General features: G+C 43.2%; 1 protein-coding gene across 1 annotated transcript in view; it reads right to left on the reverse strand.

Annotated features, from left to right (window-relative positions):
* Nucleotides 1-2,202: 2,202 nt before the first annotated feature.
* The window catches only part of LRP1 (LDL receptor related protein 1), a 392,141-nt gene continuing 373,088 nt past the window's right edge, over nucleotides 2,203-21,255 (reverse strand). Inside the window, exons 77-90 of the mRNA XM_042447614.1 lie at nucleotides 19,675-19,943; nucleotides 19,370-19,548; nucleotides 19,172-19,278; nucleotides 16,096-16,212; nucleotides 15,023-15,199; nucleotides 13,739-13,879; nucleotides 13,383-13,556; nucleotides 12,675-12,836; nucleotides 10,867-11,041; nucleotides 9,209-9,313; nucleotides 8,417-8,481; nucleotides 8,038-8,128; nucleotides 6,839-6,986; nucleotides 2,203-4,684 (exon numbers count right to left, since the gene is read on the reverse strand). Coding sequence (XP_042303548.1) covers nucleotides 4,544-4,684; nucleotides 6,839-6,986; nucleotides 8,038-8,128; nucleotides 8,417-8,481; nucleotides 9,209-9,313; nucleotides 10,867-11,041; nucleotides 12,675-12,836; nucleotides 13,383-13,556; nucleotides 13,739-13,879; nucleotides 15,023-15,199; nucleotides 16,096-16,212; nucleotides 19,172-19,278; nucleotides 19,370-19,548; nucleotides 19,675-19,943 — 2,051 coding nt within the window. The 3' untranslated portion in view covers nucleotides 2,203-4,543. The remainder of the gene's footprint in view (nucleotides 4,685-6,838; nucleotides 6,987-8,037; nucleotides 8,129-8,416; nucleotides 8,482-9,208; nucleotides 9,314-10,866; nucleotides 11,042-12,674; nucleotides 12,837-13,382; nucleotides 13,557-13,738; nucleotides 13,880-15,022; nucleotides 15,200-16,095; nucleotides 16,213-19,171; nucleotides 19,279-19,369; nucleotides 19,549-19,674; nucleotides 19,944-21,255) is intronic.

Consider the following 21,255-nt stretch of genomic DNA (forward strand, 5'->3'; position numbering starts at 1 on the left):
ACAGCACCTCTTATCAAAAGCTGCTGATGCCATCTTGTGGCCAATATAAACATTTCAAACCCACCAGAGGCCTGCAAAGCACAAATGAATATGAACATATGGGTTAAATTGCCCAGGACTTGCAAAACATTTAAGCATGCTAATGCTAAACAGAAATATTAAGACATCCACAACATTGTTTATGATGTCAGAACCTGGATTAGTCTAGTTCAGTAAACCTTAAATCAGGGTCAGAAAGCTGGCCAATGAAATGGAGAAAAAAATTACTTCTGTTTTCACAAAACAGCTAGTGTGCAACTTATTTTTATTTTAAACTGGGAAGTTGGGAATACTGTTGTTTAAATTAGGCCTGTGCAAGAGAACTGAAATCCTAAAGTCTGTGACAAAACAAAACAAAAGCTCCATGTGTATTACACAATGAACTTAGTAGTGAACTCTCCTAACTTGTGAAGTCTAGGTTAGGATAAGAATAGCTGGAACTGCAGGGAAGTGTTTTAGGTAGAGTGGCCTGGTATGTAGGATATTAGCGTTCCAGGACCTTTCCTGGTTGTGTAGACTGTGGAAGACTGAAATTTTCCTTCCTGCACACTAGGAAAAGTGCTGGAGCCCTTTACTCCTCTGCAGCTGGCCTTCCCAACTTGGGAGCAAGGAGTCAAGCCTGTTTGGTTTCATTATTAGATCCAAGAATGAAGATTTTCATACTTGCAAGAGCTTTTCTATGTGCTCGGGATTTTGCTGTTGTTTTAGGAACTTCTTTGCAAAAAATATTTTGTACCAAAAGCAATGTATTTTGTGAAAATACAGCCACGTTGTATAATGGTTTGCAGTCCTGGACTAAACTCTGGAGACCAGGGTGTGTATCCCATGTTCAGCCAGGAAGACCAACTGAGTGACCTTGGGACACTCTCAACCTCAGAGGCAAAGGCAAAAACTCATCTGAACAAATCCTTAGGTGCTCCTTAGCATCACCATAGGTCAGAATTGACATGAAGGCATGCAACACTGCCTTCTGCATAAACATGTGTCTTTGTAGTCTGACTGGGTGTAAAGGGATTTTTCACAAATGAATCCTGAAGTTTGAACAATCTTACATTTTTTTGATGTGGTGTTCCTGTGTCAAGGCATCCTTTCTTCTCATGAACAAGAATATTTGGAAGTATTTCCCCCTCCCATCCTTCAGGAATTTGTTTCTTGCAGAAATCAAGATATTGAAATGGGGGAAAAAATACCTAGTTACATTAGTAACTTTAAGAACCCCATTCCTAAAAAAGTACTCTTAATGGCAGCTAGAATACAACTGCAAGGCTAACATTTGTTTGTCTTTCCAAAAAAAGTTGTAGAGCATGCCAGACATGGTGGTGGGCAGTTAGCGCTTTTGAACTGTTAATCTCTTGAGATTTATAGAAAACATACTCAACCCCATTCCTATAAGCAGTAAGGCAGAGGGCTACCACCAATGCTTCCCTGGGGTGTTCCTGAAAAGGAACAGGGGAGTGGAGAGTACAGTCGGCCTTTCTTATCGAGATTTTTTATACATGGATTCAAGCACCCACGTTTTGAAAATGTTCAAAAAAAGTATAAATTTCAAATATCAAACCTTGATTTTTCCATTTTTATAAGGGACACCGTTTTGCTATGTCATTATATTTAATGGGACTTGAGTATCCACAGATTTTGTTATCCACAGAGGATCTTGGAACCAAACCCCAGCGTATAACAAGGGTCCACTGTATCTAGACCTGCACCAGGAAGACCCAGTGGGAAAGACAGCCTGCCTCAGAGAAAGACCAAAGGCAAAGCCATATCAAAGTAGGGTGTAAACTTTACACTGTAAAGTCATTAGATCTGGAAGAGATTGTCTACCTGATCCAGACTCAGCTCATAAAGTTTCCACCTACACTAGGCAAGATGTACCCTATTGTTTGACTATCACAGCATTGGTTGTTCAGTAATTCAGAGCTTCCCTCAGCTACCCCAAATTAAAGAAGCAGAAATGGTAAAATAAATTGGTTAGTTTTTAAATTTTTTATTTATAACAATATCTGTTTTTTTAAACTTTTTTTGTTTTTGTTTTTAGTTGTAAAGTAATCCGGCAAAAATTATTAAAACATTTTGGCTCCCCCAACTCCCAGGAAAAAAAAAGGCTGAGGAGACCTCCTTCCCTCTCCCTCCCCCCACATGCGTGTAATTTCTACTATAAAAGCTAGTTCATCTTTGTTTATTTATTTTTGATCTGTTTTTCATCTTTTAAAAAAGCATGTTGGAGAGAAACAAAAGTTGAAACAACATTGAACCTCTTTCCAGAAAAGGATGATGCAAATTGTAGCCATGGAGGGAGGGAGGGTGGGGTCAGAAGAAGGGTCAGAGGCAGGACAATTGTTGTAATTTACAACTTGTAAACTCTGTTTAATCTCAGATGCAGGTGCTAAAATAAAGTGAGATACAGTTAAAGTAATATGCTCCCCTCCAAAGGATAATGATGATTTCTGGAAATGAATGCTTTCAGAAATAAGATGAGTGTGAAGGAGAGAGGAAGAGGATGCTTGAGAAGGCTGGTGGGATAAAGGTAGGTTAGAACTTTGTAGGTGGGAAAAAATGGTTAAGGCGCTGCAAAATGACAATGCAGCTGGCTGGATGTTGTGAAAGAAACAGCTATCGCTGGCAAGACGTGCTGAAGGTTGCTGGAAGAAGGCGGTGTGCGCTTGATGGGATGTGGGCAGAAGAGTACACCAGTGGTTCTTAAACTGTAGCCCACAGATTACTGTGCCCTGCAACAGGGGGGTGAGTCTTCATTTTATTTCATTCTTGCATGCGAGAATGCAGAATTAAACAAATAATCTCTGAATGAGATTATGAGAATATTGGGGCATTTTTTGCCATGATGATAGCAATTATTGCACTTCCAGATTATTTGTAAAAATATCCATTTGTGCCAAAAAATGTCTTTGTGCCCCCTCCTCAAAGTTTTACTTTGAAAACACTGGGCTTTTGCAGGACACAAACAATGTTTTCTGTACCAAACATTCTAAACAAAGTCAGTTTTTGCACAAACAAATTTTCCATGAAATGTCCTGAAATGAAAGAAAGCTGAACCATGATTGGCCATTCTTTTTGATGAGATGTCTCAGTGAGTCAAGAGTCCTTTTTCTTGTTGAGGATGAGAAAATTCAAAACTATTTATGTCCTTACCCTGCAGTATACTTTCAGATTGTCTGGAGGTTATGAAAAAAATAACAGGAATAAAATGCTGAACTTTTTTTTAAAAAAAGGAAACAGTGACCATAAAACAGTAACATTAAAACTCTGCTCCGTCTGCATTCTAATAAAAATATACTAAATTTCACACAGAACAAAAAGGAGCAGCATTGTTAGCTGTAGTAAGCTACTGCTAGGTCTGTACATAATGCGCACCATTCACAAGTTTGCCGCTGAAGGCACTGTTATTCCAGGCCTTTTTCCTAGACTTGGAACAACACTAGAAGCAAAGTTTGAGGGTTCCTTATGGAAAATATTTAAAAAGCATTTTGGCAAAACTAAGTGAAATATTTCACATGGATTTCAAAAATGTCCAAAAGTAAAACTAGATTTTGCCCAATACAAAATCTGAAGCAGCAAGAGGTGAGGAATTCATTTTGGGGCTAAATATCTGAGGAATTAATAAAGAAAGCCAGAAGTATGTTAATAAGGGTGGATGGGTGGTGGTTGCACTTTTCTAACAAAATCTCTCTCTTCAACCTCAACTGGATCAGAATGTGGAAGGAGTAAAGCTTTAATTCATGACTTTTCCAGATGCTGTAATGTATGAAAATATGGTGTTCTGGAAAGAACAAACCAAACTGAAAGTGTGGTCCCAATATATCAATATTTAAGAATAACTGGTGTACATTACGGGGTGACTTTTGTTTAACTAAACTACATTAAAATATTGTCAGACTGGCATTATATTGTGGTCCATATTCTGTCGGACAAGCATCTTTTTCACATGCCTGAGAAGGAAGATGCTGATTCTTCCCTGTTTCCAATCCTGGATTGGACACCTCCATTTTTCTTTCCTGACATGCCCTCAACTGACTTTGTCTCATGTTCTCAGTAGGAGGGGGTTTGCCCCAAGCCCCCCTCCATTTTGTTCATCAGTAGCACTCTGAGAAGGGTATGGAATTTATTCCAAGCATTTAGACAGGCTGGCAACCTACAGACGCCTGCACGGGAAGCAAAAGTGGGTTGATTTGTGCAGCAAGAAAAAGGACGCAGCCAGAGAAGACTGTGGAGCCCTTCAACCCAAATGAGGGTCTTCTTAGTTTCTCCCCCACCTCCCAATGGTGCCTTTAACTCCGTCCACCCCAAAGTCCAGTGACAGAGATTCAGCGGCTGGTAGATGAAAGGGAATATACAGGTAATAATACTGCTCACATATAAAAGTAATAATCCTTCATTTGTACATTTATACAGTATCTCTTGCTTCCGAGCCCACCCCCTTGCCCTCCCTGACCCATCTTGTCTCTTTCTATCTGGTCTCTGGGCTGCTGGCCCATTCCTCCATTCCCTATGCCAGGGGGGTGCCAAGATCATCATCTGCTCCTCTTGACAGCAGCTCCCGCTTTTCATCTGTGCTGGCTAGTGAGTTGCGGCTGTTGTGGGCGCCCATGTAGAGTGTGGCATACACTGGATTTGTGAAATTTGTGGGCTAGAAGGGAAGAAGAGAAAAAGCACATGAGGGAAGGGTTTGGGATGAAGGCAGAGCTGGCTTCTGTGGAGATTCTCCCAGCCCTTTTACCTATCCTCTCCATCTCTGTTCTCACTCTGCCCCAAAACCAACATTATCCCGCACTTCATTGTTCCATACTTTCCATGACATGGCAAGTGCCACCAGAACAATTTCACCAGCTACACCCTATCAGAGTGATACCTAGCAACCTGCATAACCCTGAGACTAGAATAATGTATTGTACTCTGCACAAAGCTACTTTTGAAATCTGGAGTCTGCAGCTAGTCCAGAATTTAGCAGGTTGTAAGAACTTAATACAGTAGGGTTCCAGGATCTGCACAGGATCCCTACAGTATCCAGAGTGCTGGACATACACTACAGATGGTCTTGTTCTTTGTACACTTGGCCTTCCATATCCACAGATTCAACTATTCATAGTTTGAAATATATTCCCTATCTATCTATCTATCTAATTTCGAAACACACACCTTGATTTTTACAAGGGACCCCATTTTGCTACACCACTGTATATAATGGAGCTTAAACACCTATGGATTTTGGTATCCACAAGGACCCACTGTATTAATGGGTCATCAGTTTTAGAACAAAGATACATGATTAAAGAGTTTATTGCCCTGAAACGGGCCCAGTGCGTTCTAAAACGTGCACAAGCGCGGGTGCACACGGAACGGGATGGGGCCAAGAACCCATTTTATTGCACGCTGGAATGCCGCCTTTGCCGCCAGACGTTCCAATTGTGTCCCCGTTCTGATTCAGAGAGCGCCATTCCTGAGAACTGTTCTAAAGCATTCTCAGAAATGGCGCCCTCTGGAATGGAACAGGGACACAATTGGAACGCCCAGCAGCAAAGGCAGTGTTCCAGCGTGCAATAAAATTGGTTCTTGGCCCTATCCCGTTCCGTGCGCACCCGTGCGCGTGCACGTTTTAGAACGCACTGGGCCCGGTTCAGGGCCAGTGCAATAAACTTCTGAATGTTTCAAAGCCTTTGGTGCTACATCATGTCTGTGCTTCTGTCTCCTATATGAAGGAGGCATGCAACCTTTTAATAACAGACCTGCTGGTGTGCAAGGGTTGATAATCTTGCTGTGATGCTATGCTGGGTGAACATATGGCCATCCTTATTTAGTTTTCATAAATTGTGTTCAGTGTTGAAGACAATTTCATCAGTGCTATACCTTTACCCAGCATGGATGTACAGAAGAACTCCCTTACTAGATCAGTAACAATATCTGTCTCACTCCATGTTCTCTCTCTGATAGCGACCAGAAGAAGATCAAAAAGAAAGCATGGAGGTGATGGCCACTCCTCTCTACTTCTGTTTGTCCATGGAATTTGTCAGCGTATTCTGACTATAATGGTGGTTCCATTTTTTGTTTCCATGGTGACATTCTCGATGAATTAATGCATTCTCTTGTAAAGAAAATGTATTACTACATTTCAGCCTGGTGGAGAAATAGCACAGCCAAACTCTTTGTTATGGTTCAGAGATCAGGAATGAAACACAGGCCTTTTTGGCCATCCAGCCTCCCACACCCTATTCTCCAGTCCCTTGTCAGGTTTCACCACTGTTGAGTGTTAAATCTGCACCAGTACCACTGTTAACTAGAAGTCTACAGCTATGTAAAATTAAAAGGTGCTCTGCAGTGATATAACTTCATCAAATTACAAAAAAACTTTCAAGAGCAACACCTTTGTGTGTGGAGGGGGGCAGTGTACTTTCCTTTTGCAACCAGGTAAAATTATCTTTGATATTAATAACTTTGATAAATTTGCTGTTAGCTGCTCAAATGGCTGGGATATAAGAAAATGAATACACACACACACACGTCTTCTGACAGCCCATGGCTCAGTTAAAAGTGCTTCGCTTTCCAAATAAAGGAGAATTAACTATGCCATCCCTCCCTCATTTTCACCAGGCCTTTTCTTGGACTCTGCCATTACATTTACCAATTTATTATTTCCTCCATGCATGCTATTAAACCCTTGACTTAAAAACCCAACCATACACCTTTGTGAGTTTCCTTCCTCCTTATCATTACTCAAAGCCTTTCTTCAAAACAACCTCAGGCAGCCCTTGTGTATCAGTTAGTCTCCCCACTCCCTCTTCCAAACCTTGTCAGGATCAAGGGCGAAGTCGGCATCTAGCAGCTCCCCAACATCATCAGCATCGGGGTCCCCCTCGTACATCTTGTAGGTAGGGTTGCCGATCTCAACATTCATGGCACCGTTGGTCATACGTTGGTGTTGGAAACCTTTGGCCCTGGGAGTGGCAAAGAATAGAGATGAGAAGAAGTCAAATGTCAGATAGGTGGGCACTGTATTTAGTGCACTGCAGTATAATGTTAAACAAAGAGGTGAGAGCTACAGAGACTGCATAATTAGGATGGAATGCCAAACTCCAAAGTGAGTGCCTTTTGTTTGCCAAATGCAAATGCATTGGAGGTGCACACTGCAGGAAAGTGAAGTGATTACTCTTGTCTGCATCTGTTGCTTCTCTTCCACAACTAACCCTGCTCCCCCCCCCCCAACAGATATGTGTGTATGTGTGTGTAGTTTCGCATATTTGAACAGAAGACCTGGTGGCATAGGTCATTTAAGAACCTTCCTCTGTACCTGTTTGTGTTTTAAAAGCTCAAGTTTCCATTATAGTCCTATCCTCAAGTCTGAAGGATTAATGCATCCCTTATTACTTGTATATGTGACAAGATAGCAACTGCCAGTCAGAGCAGACAATAGTGAAATGGATCGGTGGTCTGACTTAGTTGATGGCAGCTACAGTTGATGTAATAGGAGCAGATGTTTGTCATATGAGCAAAGGAATCAGATGTATGGCAAATTGTATTGCCGACCAAGCTACGTTTCATTTAGCATGCATCTCACTAGCAGAGTCTGCATTGAAAACATGGAACGATGTATCATTAGAAATCCTATGAACATCCAGCTTGAATAACTTTACAATTGTTTGCAGAATTAGCTAGTTTCTTATTCGAATCAGAGCATCGGCAATTTATAGTTGGGACTACAGCTTCCAGAATCCAACATCCAGATGTCCACTGGCCCTACTGGCTGGGGGATTGTGGGAGTTGTAGTCCAAAGAGTAACCTTCCTAAGCTCTGGTTTGAATATTTCACCATATGCTTCCGCTGAACTGTGGCAGAAATTATGAGCCTGGTGCTGATCTGCTTCACCCCTGTTTGGGCTGGAGCTCTGACTGCTCTTGGACCCATGAATTGAGGCCACCCAGCCCCAATCAATTATATCCACCACTTCATGGACTGGCCACAATTTTAGTTTCTCAGTGCCTTACTTACCCTTTGATTCGTTTTTTGTACCAAACCACAGCACCAGCCACCAATATCACAAGCAGCAGTAAGAGGATTGGAATGACAATGGACACTGTTCCTACAAGAAAAGGCAGAAGTGCTGGTCTACAAAAATTGCCCACAACTGCAGTGCAAAAGCAATCACAGTCTGGAGGACCACACATTTTGCACACATGTTGTAGTGGATTCCCCATACAGTATACTGTTGGAAATTTCCTCTTCAAGAGCCACATTTCTTGAGATACATTCCTCTGTTTCATGTAGAAACAGGTACAACCTGATCTCTCCAGCTCTTCCACCCTCCCTCACCTGCAAACAGGTAGCTACACACCCCATGTCAGTTTCTACATCTCCCCAATTTACTTACGATTGTTCTGCTGCTCACTCTCCACTGACTTCTCACACTGCTCCCCTGTCATTTCCAATGTACACCTAGAGAGTGAGAAGCAAAAGGGCAAGCATTATATCTACAACCAGGACATTGTGAGTGTGAGGATATGCTATGGAAGGCTCTTTCAGGGCAGTGGACATCTGATTAGGTAATGTGGGGAAGAGGAATACTGCTAAGCAGGACATCAAACCATCTGGATTAAATCCGGGAAAGCTGGGAAGCCATTTGGGTATTTGACACCAGCAAAGGTGGCAGGAAGGGAGTGTTCATGTAAACATAATGAGTTCTGCCACCATATAGAGTTGTTGAGCCATCTTTCTCATGAACAGTCCATACAGGAAACACAGACGATAACAGCACTGCAATGGTTGGGCAAAGTAGGACAATGGTTTGCAGACTGCACAAATTGTGCAAAAGGCCAGATAATGTGATCAAAAGAAATGGTCCGTGAAAATCCTAGAATGGAGGTGAACAGGCCAAGACAAGGCAACCTGTGACTCTCCAGATGTTGTTGAACTCCAAATTCCCATAAGCTGTAGTGACCCTGGTTAACAAAATGGGAATAGTAATCCATCAATAGTGAGAAGGCCAAAGGCTCTATACCCTCTGGATTAGGGAATATATGGGTCAGGATAACATGTGAAATGAGTAATTTCCTTGCCCTCCCTCTGCACCATGGGAAACACTGTAGAGAGTTTACCTCTGCTCTCATTCTAGACAAACAGACATGCTATGTCCCCCTTCAACCCAATTTTCGTCTTGACTCACTGGCATTCTGGCATCAAGGTTTCGGTGTTCATTGTACATGTGCCTCCATTCAAGCAGTAGTCATTGCAAGTCAAACAGCTGGGGGCTGTCCTGCCATCAGGGCAGCTGCAAGTGCAGAAGAAATGTGAGGTCAGTGCAAAACAAGTAAGAGGTCCAAAAAGTCACATCCTCCTACAGAGTGGCGGCTTCCTATCCAGTCTAATTTCAGACTAACCAATCAAGCTGTGCCCTGGGAATGTCCTAAGTGTTTCTTTACTTATTGCCTTACATGCTCTAAGCCTGAGGTCAGGTGTACAGAACAGATAAAGTATAGTGCAGCCTTTCACAACTTTGTGCCCTTACCATAATGTTGTTTACAATCTCAGTCAGCTGACAGATCTGCAGTACAGTACATTTGGAGATCACCAAGTGGGAGTAGACTGGTGTACCAGGCAGACCAAAGACTGAATCCTTGCTCAGCCATGATACTCACTGAGTGATGCTGGCTTAGTCACTATCTCTTAGCCCAGCCTTACTGCACAAATTGTTATATGGATAAAGGGGCTTGGTGGTGCTCTGAGCTCCTTGAATGAAGGTTAGAGTGACGCTGTAATTAATAATAATAATAATAATAATAATAATAATAATAATAATAATAGTTTATTTATATTTCCCACCTCTCCCTACAGATCAAGGCGGGCTTACAATAATAAAAATGGAACACCAATTTCCATATATTAATAACTTCTGTCTCAAATGAAACCATACATATTGAAATACACATAGATACAACCTGGGTTGTGACAAGTAACTGCTCTGGCTGAGATTCTTGAGTTAAGATGTTCCCTGCTATCTTCTGAAGCCACTCACCCACACCTGGCTTCAGATTCACATGAATCCTTGTCCTGTCATCTCCTGGTATGAGTCTTTGTCTGCCAAACTAATTCCTCCTATAAACTCAGGCCACACCTCCTCTGTTTTGCAAGTAAAACTTTTTCCTTTTGCTGCTCTTACACAGCCACCTAAGCTAAAAGACCTGATCTTGAAGAGCAAGCGAAATGCACCATGGAGTTGCAAGGGCTGTCTTTGGCTTTATAACCAATAGAAGAGATGTATACATAGCTTGGAACTTTGTTCTTTAAAGCTAATGCATTACTTTAAAAAAAATGAATTACTACCCAATTAAGCCACCGCTAGTTTGTCACTAATGCAGTGACATTTACATTATTTTTTAAAAATCAGGCAACCTAAAAAATTAGAGAATGCCTTCCCAGAACATCTAGCAATAAAAATTAAACTTTTTTCATAATACCAAAACTCCCAGCCAATATTACAAGTTATTGTCTTATCTTTATGAAAATAGAAATATTACACATTCATTAATCCCAAAAGTAACATGTCATAAGGTAACATTATTACTTTTAATGCATTTCTTCCAAGCTCGGTATGTCCAGCAACAGTTATGTCCAGCCACAGCACCCAAAAAATCTAATCTTCTTGCTCTTTAAGCAGTCACTTGGTAGCCATTAACTTTCCTCCCTTGAAGGCGGTCCAGTCCCCCTTGCTTGTACAGTCCCTCTCCAGTCTCTTGAATGTGCAGGAGACCCAAAATGCCCTTGGCTCTCACTGCTCAGCACCAAGCCAGACCTCTCCCCACTCCAAGAACTCTGGGCACTTACATACAAGTGACGTTGCCAGTCTGTTTGTCGACAGAACAGTTGCCCTTGAGACACCGGTCACATTTGTTATGCTGGCAATGGTCACCATAGTAATTTGATGGGCATCGGCACTGGCGAGCTCCTGAAGTTGTCAGGTGGCACACGCCACCATTCTCACAGTAGCCTGGGCACAGGCCTGAAAGACACAGGAAAAAATAGAAGCATGGGGTGAAGGATTCATTCCTAACAGCAGGTCTGGTTCTGGACCAGATGTTCAATCTTTTCCCAACATTCATAAGCATGTCACTGCCAGCACACCTAGCATTCCTTTTCAACTCTCCTGGACTGTCTATTATGCTTAGTTAGTTTTTATGAAAAATACATCATCATTTAGTTAAGTACTGAATAATGAAACACTTAACAGTTACATGAAATGGCTGCCAAACAGAATGGGAATATAGACATAGTACTGAGGACTAGGACTGTGTGTGGATGGGCATCTCACTGTCTAAATGGGGTGTACATCACTCCATGGCAGCATGAAGCACTCCCATTTCCCAGATCACAGGCCTCTCTCTGGTCACTGTATTCCCATATCTCACCCTAAGAACTGGGAATAAACAAGGTAAACTGAAACTAGGCAAGACTTAAAGAAGCAACAGGAAATATGTAGGTTAACAGTCAGAATCCTTACATGGTCTAGAACTTAAAGTGAAGACTAGAGATTTAAAGAATATCCCTGTGATAAATGGGGTCCTCCATTTCTCAGAGGACTTCTTCCCAGACAGCAAAGGGTTAAATGCTGAGGAGAGGTGCATTCTAATGAGGGTTTACATCACAGCTGATGAAATGGCCAGCGTGAATCCTCGAGATGCTTCTGAGGAAAGATTTTTTAAATGGCCTCCTTGCAACATGACGTTTGAGCCCTCCTTTGTCTGCCTTTGGCAGCTGTCTGCGCTGAGGCAGATCGTGAGGAACTGGTAGAGCTAGACAAGAGAGTCCAGGCTCCCAGTGTCCAGAAACACCAAGGACTACAAATCCCATCTGAACTGTAGGTAATATTAGGAACATGTACTAGTTAGTGATGAAAGGATTGTTTTTTGTGGGTTTTTCGGGCTATGTGGCCATGTTCTAGAAGAGTTTCTTCCTGACGTTTCACCAGCATCTGTGGCTGGCATCTTCAAGATGCCAGCCACAGATTCTGGCAAAACGTCAGGAAGAAACTCTTCTAGAACATGGCCACACAGCCCGAAAAACCCACAAAAAACTATGGATGCCAGCCATGAAAGCCTTCGACTTCACGATGGTTATTTTATTGGATTGGTTGAAATGACTGTATTCTGTAACATACATTTTCTGTGCCTATAGGATAAGGGATCCTACATATAACAATATCCTTTGCTCTAGAATTCCTTAGTTAGGATAAAGCTTTTCTTTAAAGTACCTTTCCTCTCTCATACTACTTTTTCATGTACCTTTGGGTTGGCTAATTCTTGCCTAAGTTGGCAAGGGAAAGTACCTATAGATTACTTAGCAAAGTCCTGGTGTGTTGCTAAGGGGGAGAATCAGGTAATTCATCAGGTGGTGGCAGCTATTGGAAAAAGGTGGTCTCAAGGGGTCCCACGAGCTCAGCAGGAGTGGAAAGGGGATTCAAAGGACCTTCAATGATGATTTTTGTGGGCAAAGGGCCATAACAGGATAGCAGCATTTGGCTCTGAGCACCGAGAAGTCATAACAAACCCACTCTGAAAGAATTCACAGTTGAACACCCCCACCCTTTCCCTAGTTCATCATTTGCTGTAAGATCAAGAAAGGCAAGAGGTGCTTACGGAACTGGCACTTGTCACCGATGAATTCAGGGGGGCAGCGGCAGTTGGGCTGGTTGCCCCTGTTGACGGTGCAACTACCATTGTTGAGGCAGTAGTCTGCGCACGACTGCTTATTGCACTGAGAGCCAGTGAAACCATTGGGGCAGCGGCAAGTTGGTACCCCTGGGGTAGGTGGGGGGAAAGCAGAGTGGTTATATGCACACTGGACCAGTACAACTAACCCCATTTTCACAGAGATCAAGGTTCAATCAGAGATGCTGCAAGTAACAATGAAATCTTTGGACAAAACCTTACACCAGCTGAATGTACATAGTTCCTCCTTGGAACCAGCTATCCAATTATTTCCTGGTCAGAGCATCAATATCTTTTTTAGGGGTATGAGGATTTAACTGCAAAGCAGAAATGTCTAAATCTATGGCTCCGAAATCAGGATTTATTTATTTATTTAATGTAGAATCAATCTTTTACTGGTATTCAACCAGTTGGAAACTGTTTCTGGTGGAAAAAAAACATTTTGGGTTTTCACTTGAGACAGCAGAAGGTTACTGCAACATTTGTAGGTCATTCTTAGGATTTGAAGGTGAATAATCAACTCCAGTGTCTTATGCAAATGACCATGAGGACTCCCATCCTCCCTTGTTTCCCATTCTGTATACTATTCCCACATCATCCAAGTTCTTTCCTCTGCCACCAACTGCACCCCCTCACCTGATAGTGAAGCAGTACAAGTGCCCCCATTCTGGCAGTAGTCGGAGCACTGGTCGTTCTGACACTTGTCTCCACTGTAGCGTGGTTGGCATCGGCATTTGGGCTGCTTGCGGGCATTTAGGAAGCAGCTGCCACCATTGAGGCACACCAGTTCACACGTGTCAGTATCTGGAACTAAAAATAGAAGAAAATGAGACTGCAAATCTTACATGCTGGCTGGAGGATTCTGGCAGTCTTGGTCCAAAAAAGAAATTGCACCAAGCACTGCAAAATATCATTCATAAGGAAGGCAGACATGCTTGAGTCAGTGTGTCTTTTTGGGAGAAGTTTATAGGAAGGGTAAGAAATGTGCTTACCAAGAGGTGAGAGAGTAGGAGGAGGGACGGTCACACAGGTGCCATTGTCCAGCCTTTTGCCATTGGGGCAGGTGCACACAGGACCACTGGGGCTCAGGAGGCAAAGCCATTCACACTTCTTTCTATCACATGGGTTGGCCACTGAAGAGGAAAGACCCCAAGAAAGCAGAACTCAATAGAGCCTCTGGGAAAAACCTGTCCCTCTCCTACTGCACAACAGGCACACTGACCCCCAGAGAGAGACTGTCTGAGGATTTAGACAAGCAGTTCTCGCATTCTCAAACCTTGCCTTCTTTCCACTTGGTTCCTGAATGAGGTCTCCACTATCCATCTGGAATTTCTCTGGTTCAGTATACATGATAGCCATACTTTCTCCACCAGCTAGCCACCACTATCCTTTTGGATCAAACTGCGAACATCTACAGTCCTTCACCTAATTAACATTGTGCCTTAACTGATCTATCAACCTTGGACTGAGATCCCATTTAGGTGAAATTATGCTATTGAACAATTAATTGTAATTAAATATTAATGCAGAGAACAGAAGTACAGTGGGTTATCTAACTGATAACCATACCATATACTTGGATTCCTCAGACATTCCTGACACCTGCCTCACTAACTGTTTCTGGAAATACTTCAATGAAAGATATTCTGCTACCTCCCTAAGCAAGTATATACCATTGCAGTGTCAAACAAATTTTAAAGAATCCAAAAATATTCCCAGTTCTTTGCCTAAATGTAATGCAACCAATGCTTTCTTGTTTCACCCTCCCAGCCAATATACAGAAGCCTATTAAAATATTTGAGAACTCAAGCAGGTATCTTACCAAGCCATGGCATTAACCATAACCTAGAATCCAAACCATAGATTGAGCTTCCAAATGTTACAGGCACAGCACAGTTCAAAACTGTTTGCCATCTTGTTTTCATGCCCTTTTATTTTTATGGTGCAGCTGTCTCAAGAAACAGAGCTATAACATCACTGGAATGTCATTTCAGACATTTCATCAAACCACAGACAGCATAAAGCATGGCTTGTGCCACCTTTTTGAATGATGGCTTCTTATCTGTTAGACAATCATAAATAAAGATTTGTTAAAGTTAGGCATCATGCCCAACCATGCACAAGTTCCTTAACTACAGTCAGTATCCTGCTGTTTTTTTCTTCTTATCTTGTCTCCATAAAACTCTTCAAATCTACTACAGGTTATCTAGATGCTATCACAGAAGAAATATGGTAGCCACTCTCTAAGGTTTGTTATTCCAACAGGCAGTACTAACCATCTGGCTGTTTGTACTGGTGGTAGAGTACCACATCGGTGGCATGGTTCAGCCCAGCTGTAAGGTTGGTTACAGTGCCATGTCCAAATTTGTGGATCTTGAAGATGCGGTTGTTGATGTAGGTGACACCATAGATATAGTCCTCAAAAATGTCAATGCTGAAGGGGTGGCTAAGCCCTGTGTTGAGAAAAAAATGAAACAAGTGTTAAAAACTGGCTGTGCTTAATGGACACAGTGTTTTGGATAGCAGACAGAACAAAGGTCAGCTAAATGTGTTGTGTGTCTGGATTTTTATTGGGATGAGTGGACACTAGATGGGAGTGTCTGGTTCTGTAGGGAAGCAGGAAATATGGAGTGCTGTGGAAACAGCAGATATAAATACTGCATGTTCTGTGACAGAAGAGGAAATTCAATGGGAGCCAGAGTGGTGTGGTGGTTCAAGTATTGGATGATGACTGTGTAGATCAGGGTTTGATTCCCTATTCAACCATGGAAATCCAGTGGGTGACCTTGGGCAACTCTCTCGCAGTCTCACACTCAGAAAACTGTGGCAGGTTTGCCTTAGGCTTGCCACAAGTCAGAAATGACTTAAAGGCACACGACAGCGACAACAGCATATTCTTAGACTGCATCCAGACAGAGCACCCAACTGAGAATGCCGCTATGAAAGTGGGAGCCAACTTAAGAAGAAGTGGCAACCTACAAGGAGAGGGCAATCATTGCAGTTGCTGATCTGATCCAATTCAGCTGATTCTACTTGTTTTCCTGAACAACAGCAGTGTTAGGTGACTTCCAGGCCAGAGGGGTGGTGAATTCTCTCTGAGTTTTTAGTTTGGAAAGCATCTTTAAAGTTCAGGTTAAAGTCCAGTGCAGACTCCTTGCTCAAACGTCATGAGAGACACCAAATGCCCCTGACTAATAGTGACTATGGTGCATTTCCCCTTTGGCAGTAGGAAAGAAGTGCCTGAGGAACACCAGGGAAGGCAAAAGTAAAGAAGTCCTTAGGATGTTGAAACAATCACAGACCTCTTCCACCCCAGACACACACATCCTCAAATTTAAATTATTTTTACCTTTCTTGCTGTCAATGGCCACCACTGGATCAGTGCCATTGAGTCTAATGCTGCCAATGACAGAGAGTTTGGCGTCAGCCCAGTACAACCGCTCATTGTGGTAATCAACAGCCAGTCCTGCAGGTAAACAATACATATAACTTTCAACAACTAAAGGTGTAAAAACACTAATAATCAAGCACATCCCAATCTCTAATGAGTAATCTTGGCTCCCAGAGCACATGCTATAAATGTCATATGTGACTAAGTATGAAATGTCATCTGTTACAGAGACGATGGCTGTTTCTCAGGAAAGTAGGATCCTCACTGGACCATTTTTCTATGTGAATATCATGACCAGGTCAAGGGAATGTGGATACTGATTTCCTAGCCCTCCTTACTGGTATTGGTCAGCCAAAGATCACACAACCTGTATTTCCTACCTTAGCAGGATTTCCAGAGGCCAAGAGTGGGTTTTGATGTACCCACTGAGCTCATCTCCTTCCTCAGAACTCCTCCAATTTTCCCCACCTTCTCCATTTATCCTTCTCCATTCACCTACTTCATTCCCCAGGTCCCTTCTCATCCTCCCTTTCAGCTTACCAACATTTTTTCAAGCTTTTAGTTGTGTGACTATTCTGAAATGGAAGAATGGGAGTCCCAGCCAGGAGGAGTTCAGATAAAAAGAAAAGGTCCCTCCTTTGCATGAGATCCAGGAGTACAGCTGCTAGTCACAGATGAACAGGTTGTTTACCTGTAATGGTGGTTCTTCAATGGTCATCTGTGCCCTCACACAAATGGGTTTTTAGGCCTGCACAGAGAACACCTACAAAACAATCTAGAGCTCAGTAGCTTGACGGAAACACCCTGCCCTTACCATCTAGCGCACATTCCCAGCCCACCAAGCTACCATCTCAGTTTGGAAGTCCACCATACACAACAGAGAGCTGAAAGAAGGAAGGTAGGGAGGGTTGTGTGAGGGCCTTTGGAACGTTTGTCCAGAGTTTGTCACCATCAAAGGGGACATCCTCAACTCTTCATTGGGTCACTTGTCTTCATATACTCAGGAGACAATGGTCACAAGTCTTCAATAGCACCTGATGGAGAAGAGTGCAATGGGGAAAGGGACTGAAGTGAGGAAGCCCCTGAGTCATAGTGTCTCACCGGTGGTTGCCTGTCCATGGGTCACAGCACAGGAAGCAGAGGTTGCAGGTGTGGTAGATGCAAGAAGGTATGGAGCCTGCAAGACTGATGGAACATGAACATTTGGTGCTGGTGTTGACACAGACAGAGTAACAACAGTTGATATTTAAGGAGCTGACATCAATGCCGATACCAAGGCAACTCATACTGACGGGAAACAGGTCAATGGCGGAGGCGGTGGAGGTTGAGACGAGGTGGCAGTGATGCATAGAGGTGGGAGTGGAGGGAGTTTGGAAGTTAGAGACAGCCTCAGAAAGAGAGAAGGTGGAAAATACCCTTGGTACCAAGAGGAGGTGCTGAGGGGACTATCCTTCCGTGAGTTGGTGACTGGATTGGCTTCTATACTGATATAGAGAATGATGAGAAGCTGTGTATTCTCTCCAATGCTATTGGCCCTGATAAAAGGGGAAGTAGGAGTGGTAGGACATAGGGTGCTTGTGGCGGTATCAATCAAGGTACAACATTGAGGTGTGTGGGGAGTCATCCCTATAAGAAAAGCCTCAGACCGAAGAAGTGTACAGCTGCTCCCTTGCAAAAGGGGACCTATCCTATAGGTATTGAGAAGACAGACACCTTGGTCTTGAAGACAGAACAAGACGATTCAGGTCCACTGGAGTATGCTGGTTTGAGCTCTTATCCATTGGAGTGTCTGGAGGAGTGGTGGCAGCAGCAAGATGAGGCAGCATGTCCGAGGGAGACAGCACACCTACCTGCAAAGCAGGAGCTGATGATACCAATGTGACTTCAGCATCCTGTGTTGTGGATGGGACTGTTTAAGCATTAGGAAACTTCGATTTTTTTCTTTTTCTTTTTGTCCTTCACTGCCTGGACATTCAAGTCACCATGGGGATTGGAGTGCCCCTCTGCCGAAAGTAGTCTCTTCTGATTAGGCCTGGTCTTCTTGCCAGGAATATCGGTATCAACATTAAGGAGGCAGCATCAATACTGAAGAGGCATCAGTCAGTACACAGCTTGGTACTGATGTTGATTCTATAGTCAGAACTGGGGGAACCGTTGATACTGGAGTGGTCTTACCTGGCAGGGGGATACCATGTCACGTCAGAAGCTTTCAGTTCCCAGCAATAAATTTTCAGGCTTTGGGCTCTGTCCTGAGGGCTTGGGCCATGAATCCCCTGCAGATGGAGGAATGCTCCACAATATGTCCTTCTCCCAAGTAGAAAAGACACTCGGAGTGCAAGTTACAGAGAGAGGGAGACAGAGGGAGAGACTTTCCGATCTCAAAAGGAGCAGCATTTAAAAAGAGAAGTTGATGCCATAGAAATGCAAAAGAATACTGAATACACAGGGGTGGATGGGTGAAGGAGAAGAATTGACAAACAAAAGCCTTTTCCCTGCATTTTATAGTAAGACTGTGAGAAGAAAAGTGAATGAAGGGAAAGCAAGAAAAATAAACTCTGTTGGCAGACAGAAAGAAATTGAGGAGATGGTAGTAGCTTGGTGGGCTGGGACATATGTGATAGACGGTGTGGATGGGGTGTTCCTGTTCGGCTCTAGAATGTTCTGTAGGTGTTCTCTGCACAGGTGCAAAAACCCATTTCTGTGAGGCACAGATCATGAAGAAGACCAACTTTTCACAACCTGATGCCCTCCAGGAGTCTTGGACATCAATTCCCATAATCCCTTGCCATAGCAGTTGAGACTAATGGGAGATATGGTCTAAAACATCTGAGGAGCATTAGATTGGGGAAGTCTGGAAAAGACCATATTAGATGGTCCATGTTCAGCATTTGACAATTTCATATAATCTTACATATAGGGAATCTGCATCATTTATTCTCATCACAGTATTTGTTTAACACCAATACAAAAAAGGTGTAGCCCAAAGTGTGATTAATGCCTGCTAAAGAGTAAAGGCAAAAATCACTCAACTCACCTGTGGGCCACTGGATATTGTCTTGCACAAGGGTCTCCCTCAGGGTCCCGTCCATTGCGGCTGTCTCAATCTTAGGATGATTGCCCCAGTCAGACCAGTACATGGTACTATAAAGAGAGAGATATTCTGTAAGGCCACTCTGGAGATGCAAGGGGCAGAGCAAGTTGGGCAGTAACATAGTAGAGGAGCCCATCTTACCCTCGAAGTGGATCCACTACAATGGCATGTGGCTCATCAATCATGCCCGAGATCAGTGTCTTACGGTTCTCGCCTTTCATCTGTGCAACTTCAATGACATCACGCCCCGAGTCTGTCCAATAAATGTTCCCAGCAACCCAGTCTACGGCAATGCCCCGTGGCATCTTCAGCCCTGAGATCTGTGAGAGTAAATACACCATGAGCATCAACAATTTAACCATGGGGTCTTCCTAACTACACTTCTGGGTTCCAGTTTTTCACCTTGGCACCTCCCTATGCTTCCTCATGAAAGCCTGGCTACGTACATTTAAGTGTGTGACAGCGCCATCGCTCTGTCTCCGGTTACGATTGGAAGGACTAGAGCCAACAGAGGATGGCAGTTCTCGGCAAGAGATGTGCCCCGTGTGCCAGTTGGTCCAATAGATCTTGTTGCCCTTGACATACAGATCCATGGCAGCAATGCGGACACTTTCATCCCCTTGGAAGGCAGGTTCATAAGCCGAGTTGGGGTTGAAGTGGTACATGCTGCGGATCTTGTTGTCATCAGCAATGTAAAGTATCTGGTATTCAGAACCTGGAAAGGAAAGGAAGGTCAAAAAAACCTTGAATAAATCATCATGGGGCCAAAACCAAGCTGTCTTTCCCAAAGCAAATAGGCTAGAGCAGGAAACAATGCAGATAGAAATAAGGAGGCTATGTGACCGGTCTTCATTCATGTGGAATTTTAACCTGAGATGTTTGTTTTTACGTGCCAGGACTGCAATCCAGAACTCATATGATTTTGGAGATAGAATGAAGCTCCATAGTCAACAGTGGATAGATCTATGCACATCTTTTGTATGGCCTTAGACCCAAGACTCTTGTATGATGACAACACTGTCTGTCTGTCCTCCCTCCCTTCCTTCTTAAATATATATACTGATCTCCATGAAAAACACAATACAGTTTACAAAGACAAGTAAACATACAAAATACAAATACCAATAAAATAATACTATTAAAACTATACAACAAAGTTGGGAAACCTTTGTCCCTTGAAATGTTCTGGATTATAGTTCTGACAATCCCTACCCTTGGCCAATGCTTATGGAAGTTGGCCCAAAGTACTGACTGGGAAGGATACAGGGTCCTTGTCTCTGCTACAAAAGGTAATCCAATCATGACAGTAGGAAAGTCATTCATGCTATGAAGGTCTTCTTAACCAGCAACACAAAGGACCCAAAGCTTGGCAGAAGAGGTGCACAGAATCATGAGTTGGAAGAGACCACAAGGGCCATTCTGTTCAACCCCCTGCCATGCAGGAACTCAAAATCAAAGCATCCCTGACAGATGGCCATCTTAAGAAACTGCTGCATCTTCATATACCACATATATGAAAAAGAGGGTGTGTCATTCTTAGGGCGTGTAGGGAGCATGGCCCTGATATAACATGTCATGGGGAACTGGGCACTGTACAAAATGCTACAGCATAGCTCGGAAGAAGCATGGAGAGTTATATTATGCTTAGCACTGGAGAGAGTTCACACTGCACTATTGACATGTCCTATGCAGCATTCTTAGCACACAGTGGCATGTATATGCAAACACAGTGGGCAGTCTTTTCATAGGCTATTCTGCAGCTGCTTGACACTAACCAATTATAACTCCAGCGAGAAAGGCACCTGCAGCTGCTTGGGCATACTAGCTTCTCTTGCCCTTTCAAGAACGAGATGTCACTCACTGTCTACTGAGAAGAATGTAAGATTGCCCCCAACACTACCACTCCTTCACACATACTGAAAAAGGATGAGGCTTTATTTTACATGGAAGGTGGTGGATCTCCCAGTCTGAGGTTTCTCACAGTTTTTGGAACATGGAGAGAGGCTCTTTAAGAGTTACGCACAAAT

Source organism: Sceloporus undulatus, chromosome 2, assembly GCF_019175285.1.
Source record: "Sceloporus undulatus isolate JIND9_A2432 ecotype Alabama chromosome 2, SceUnd_v1.1, whole genome shotgun sequence".
In the NCBI taxonomy this organism is placed as follows: Eukaryota; Metazoa; Chordata; class Lepidosauria; order Squamata; family Phrynosomatidae; genus Sceloporus; species Sceloporus undulatus.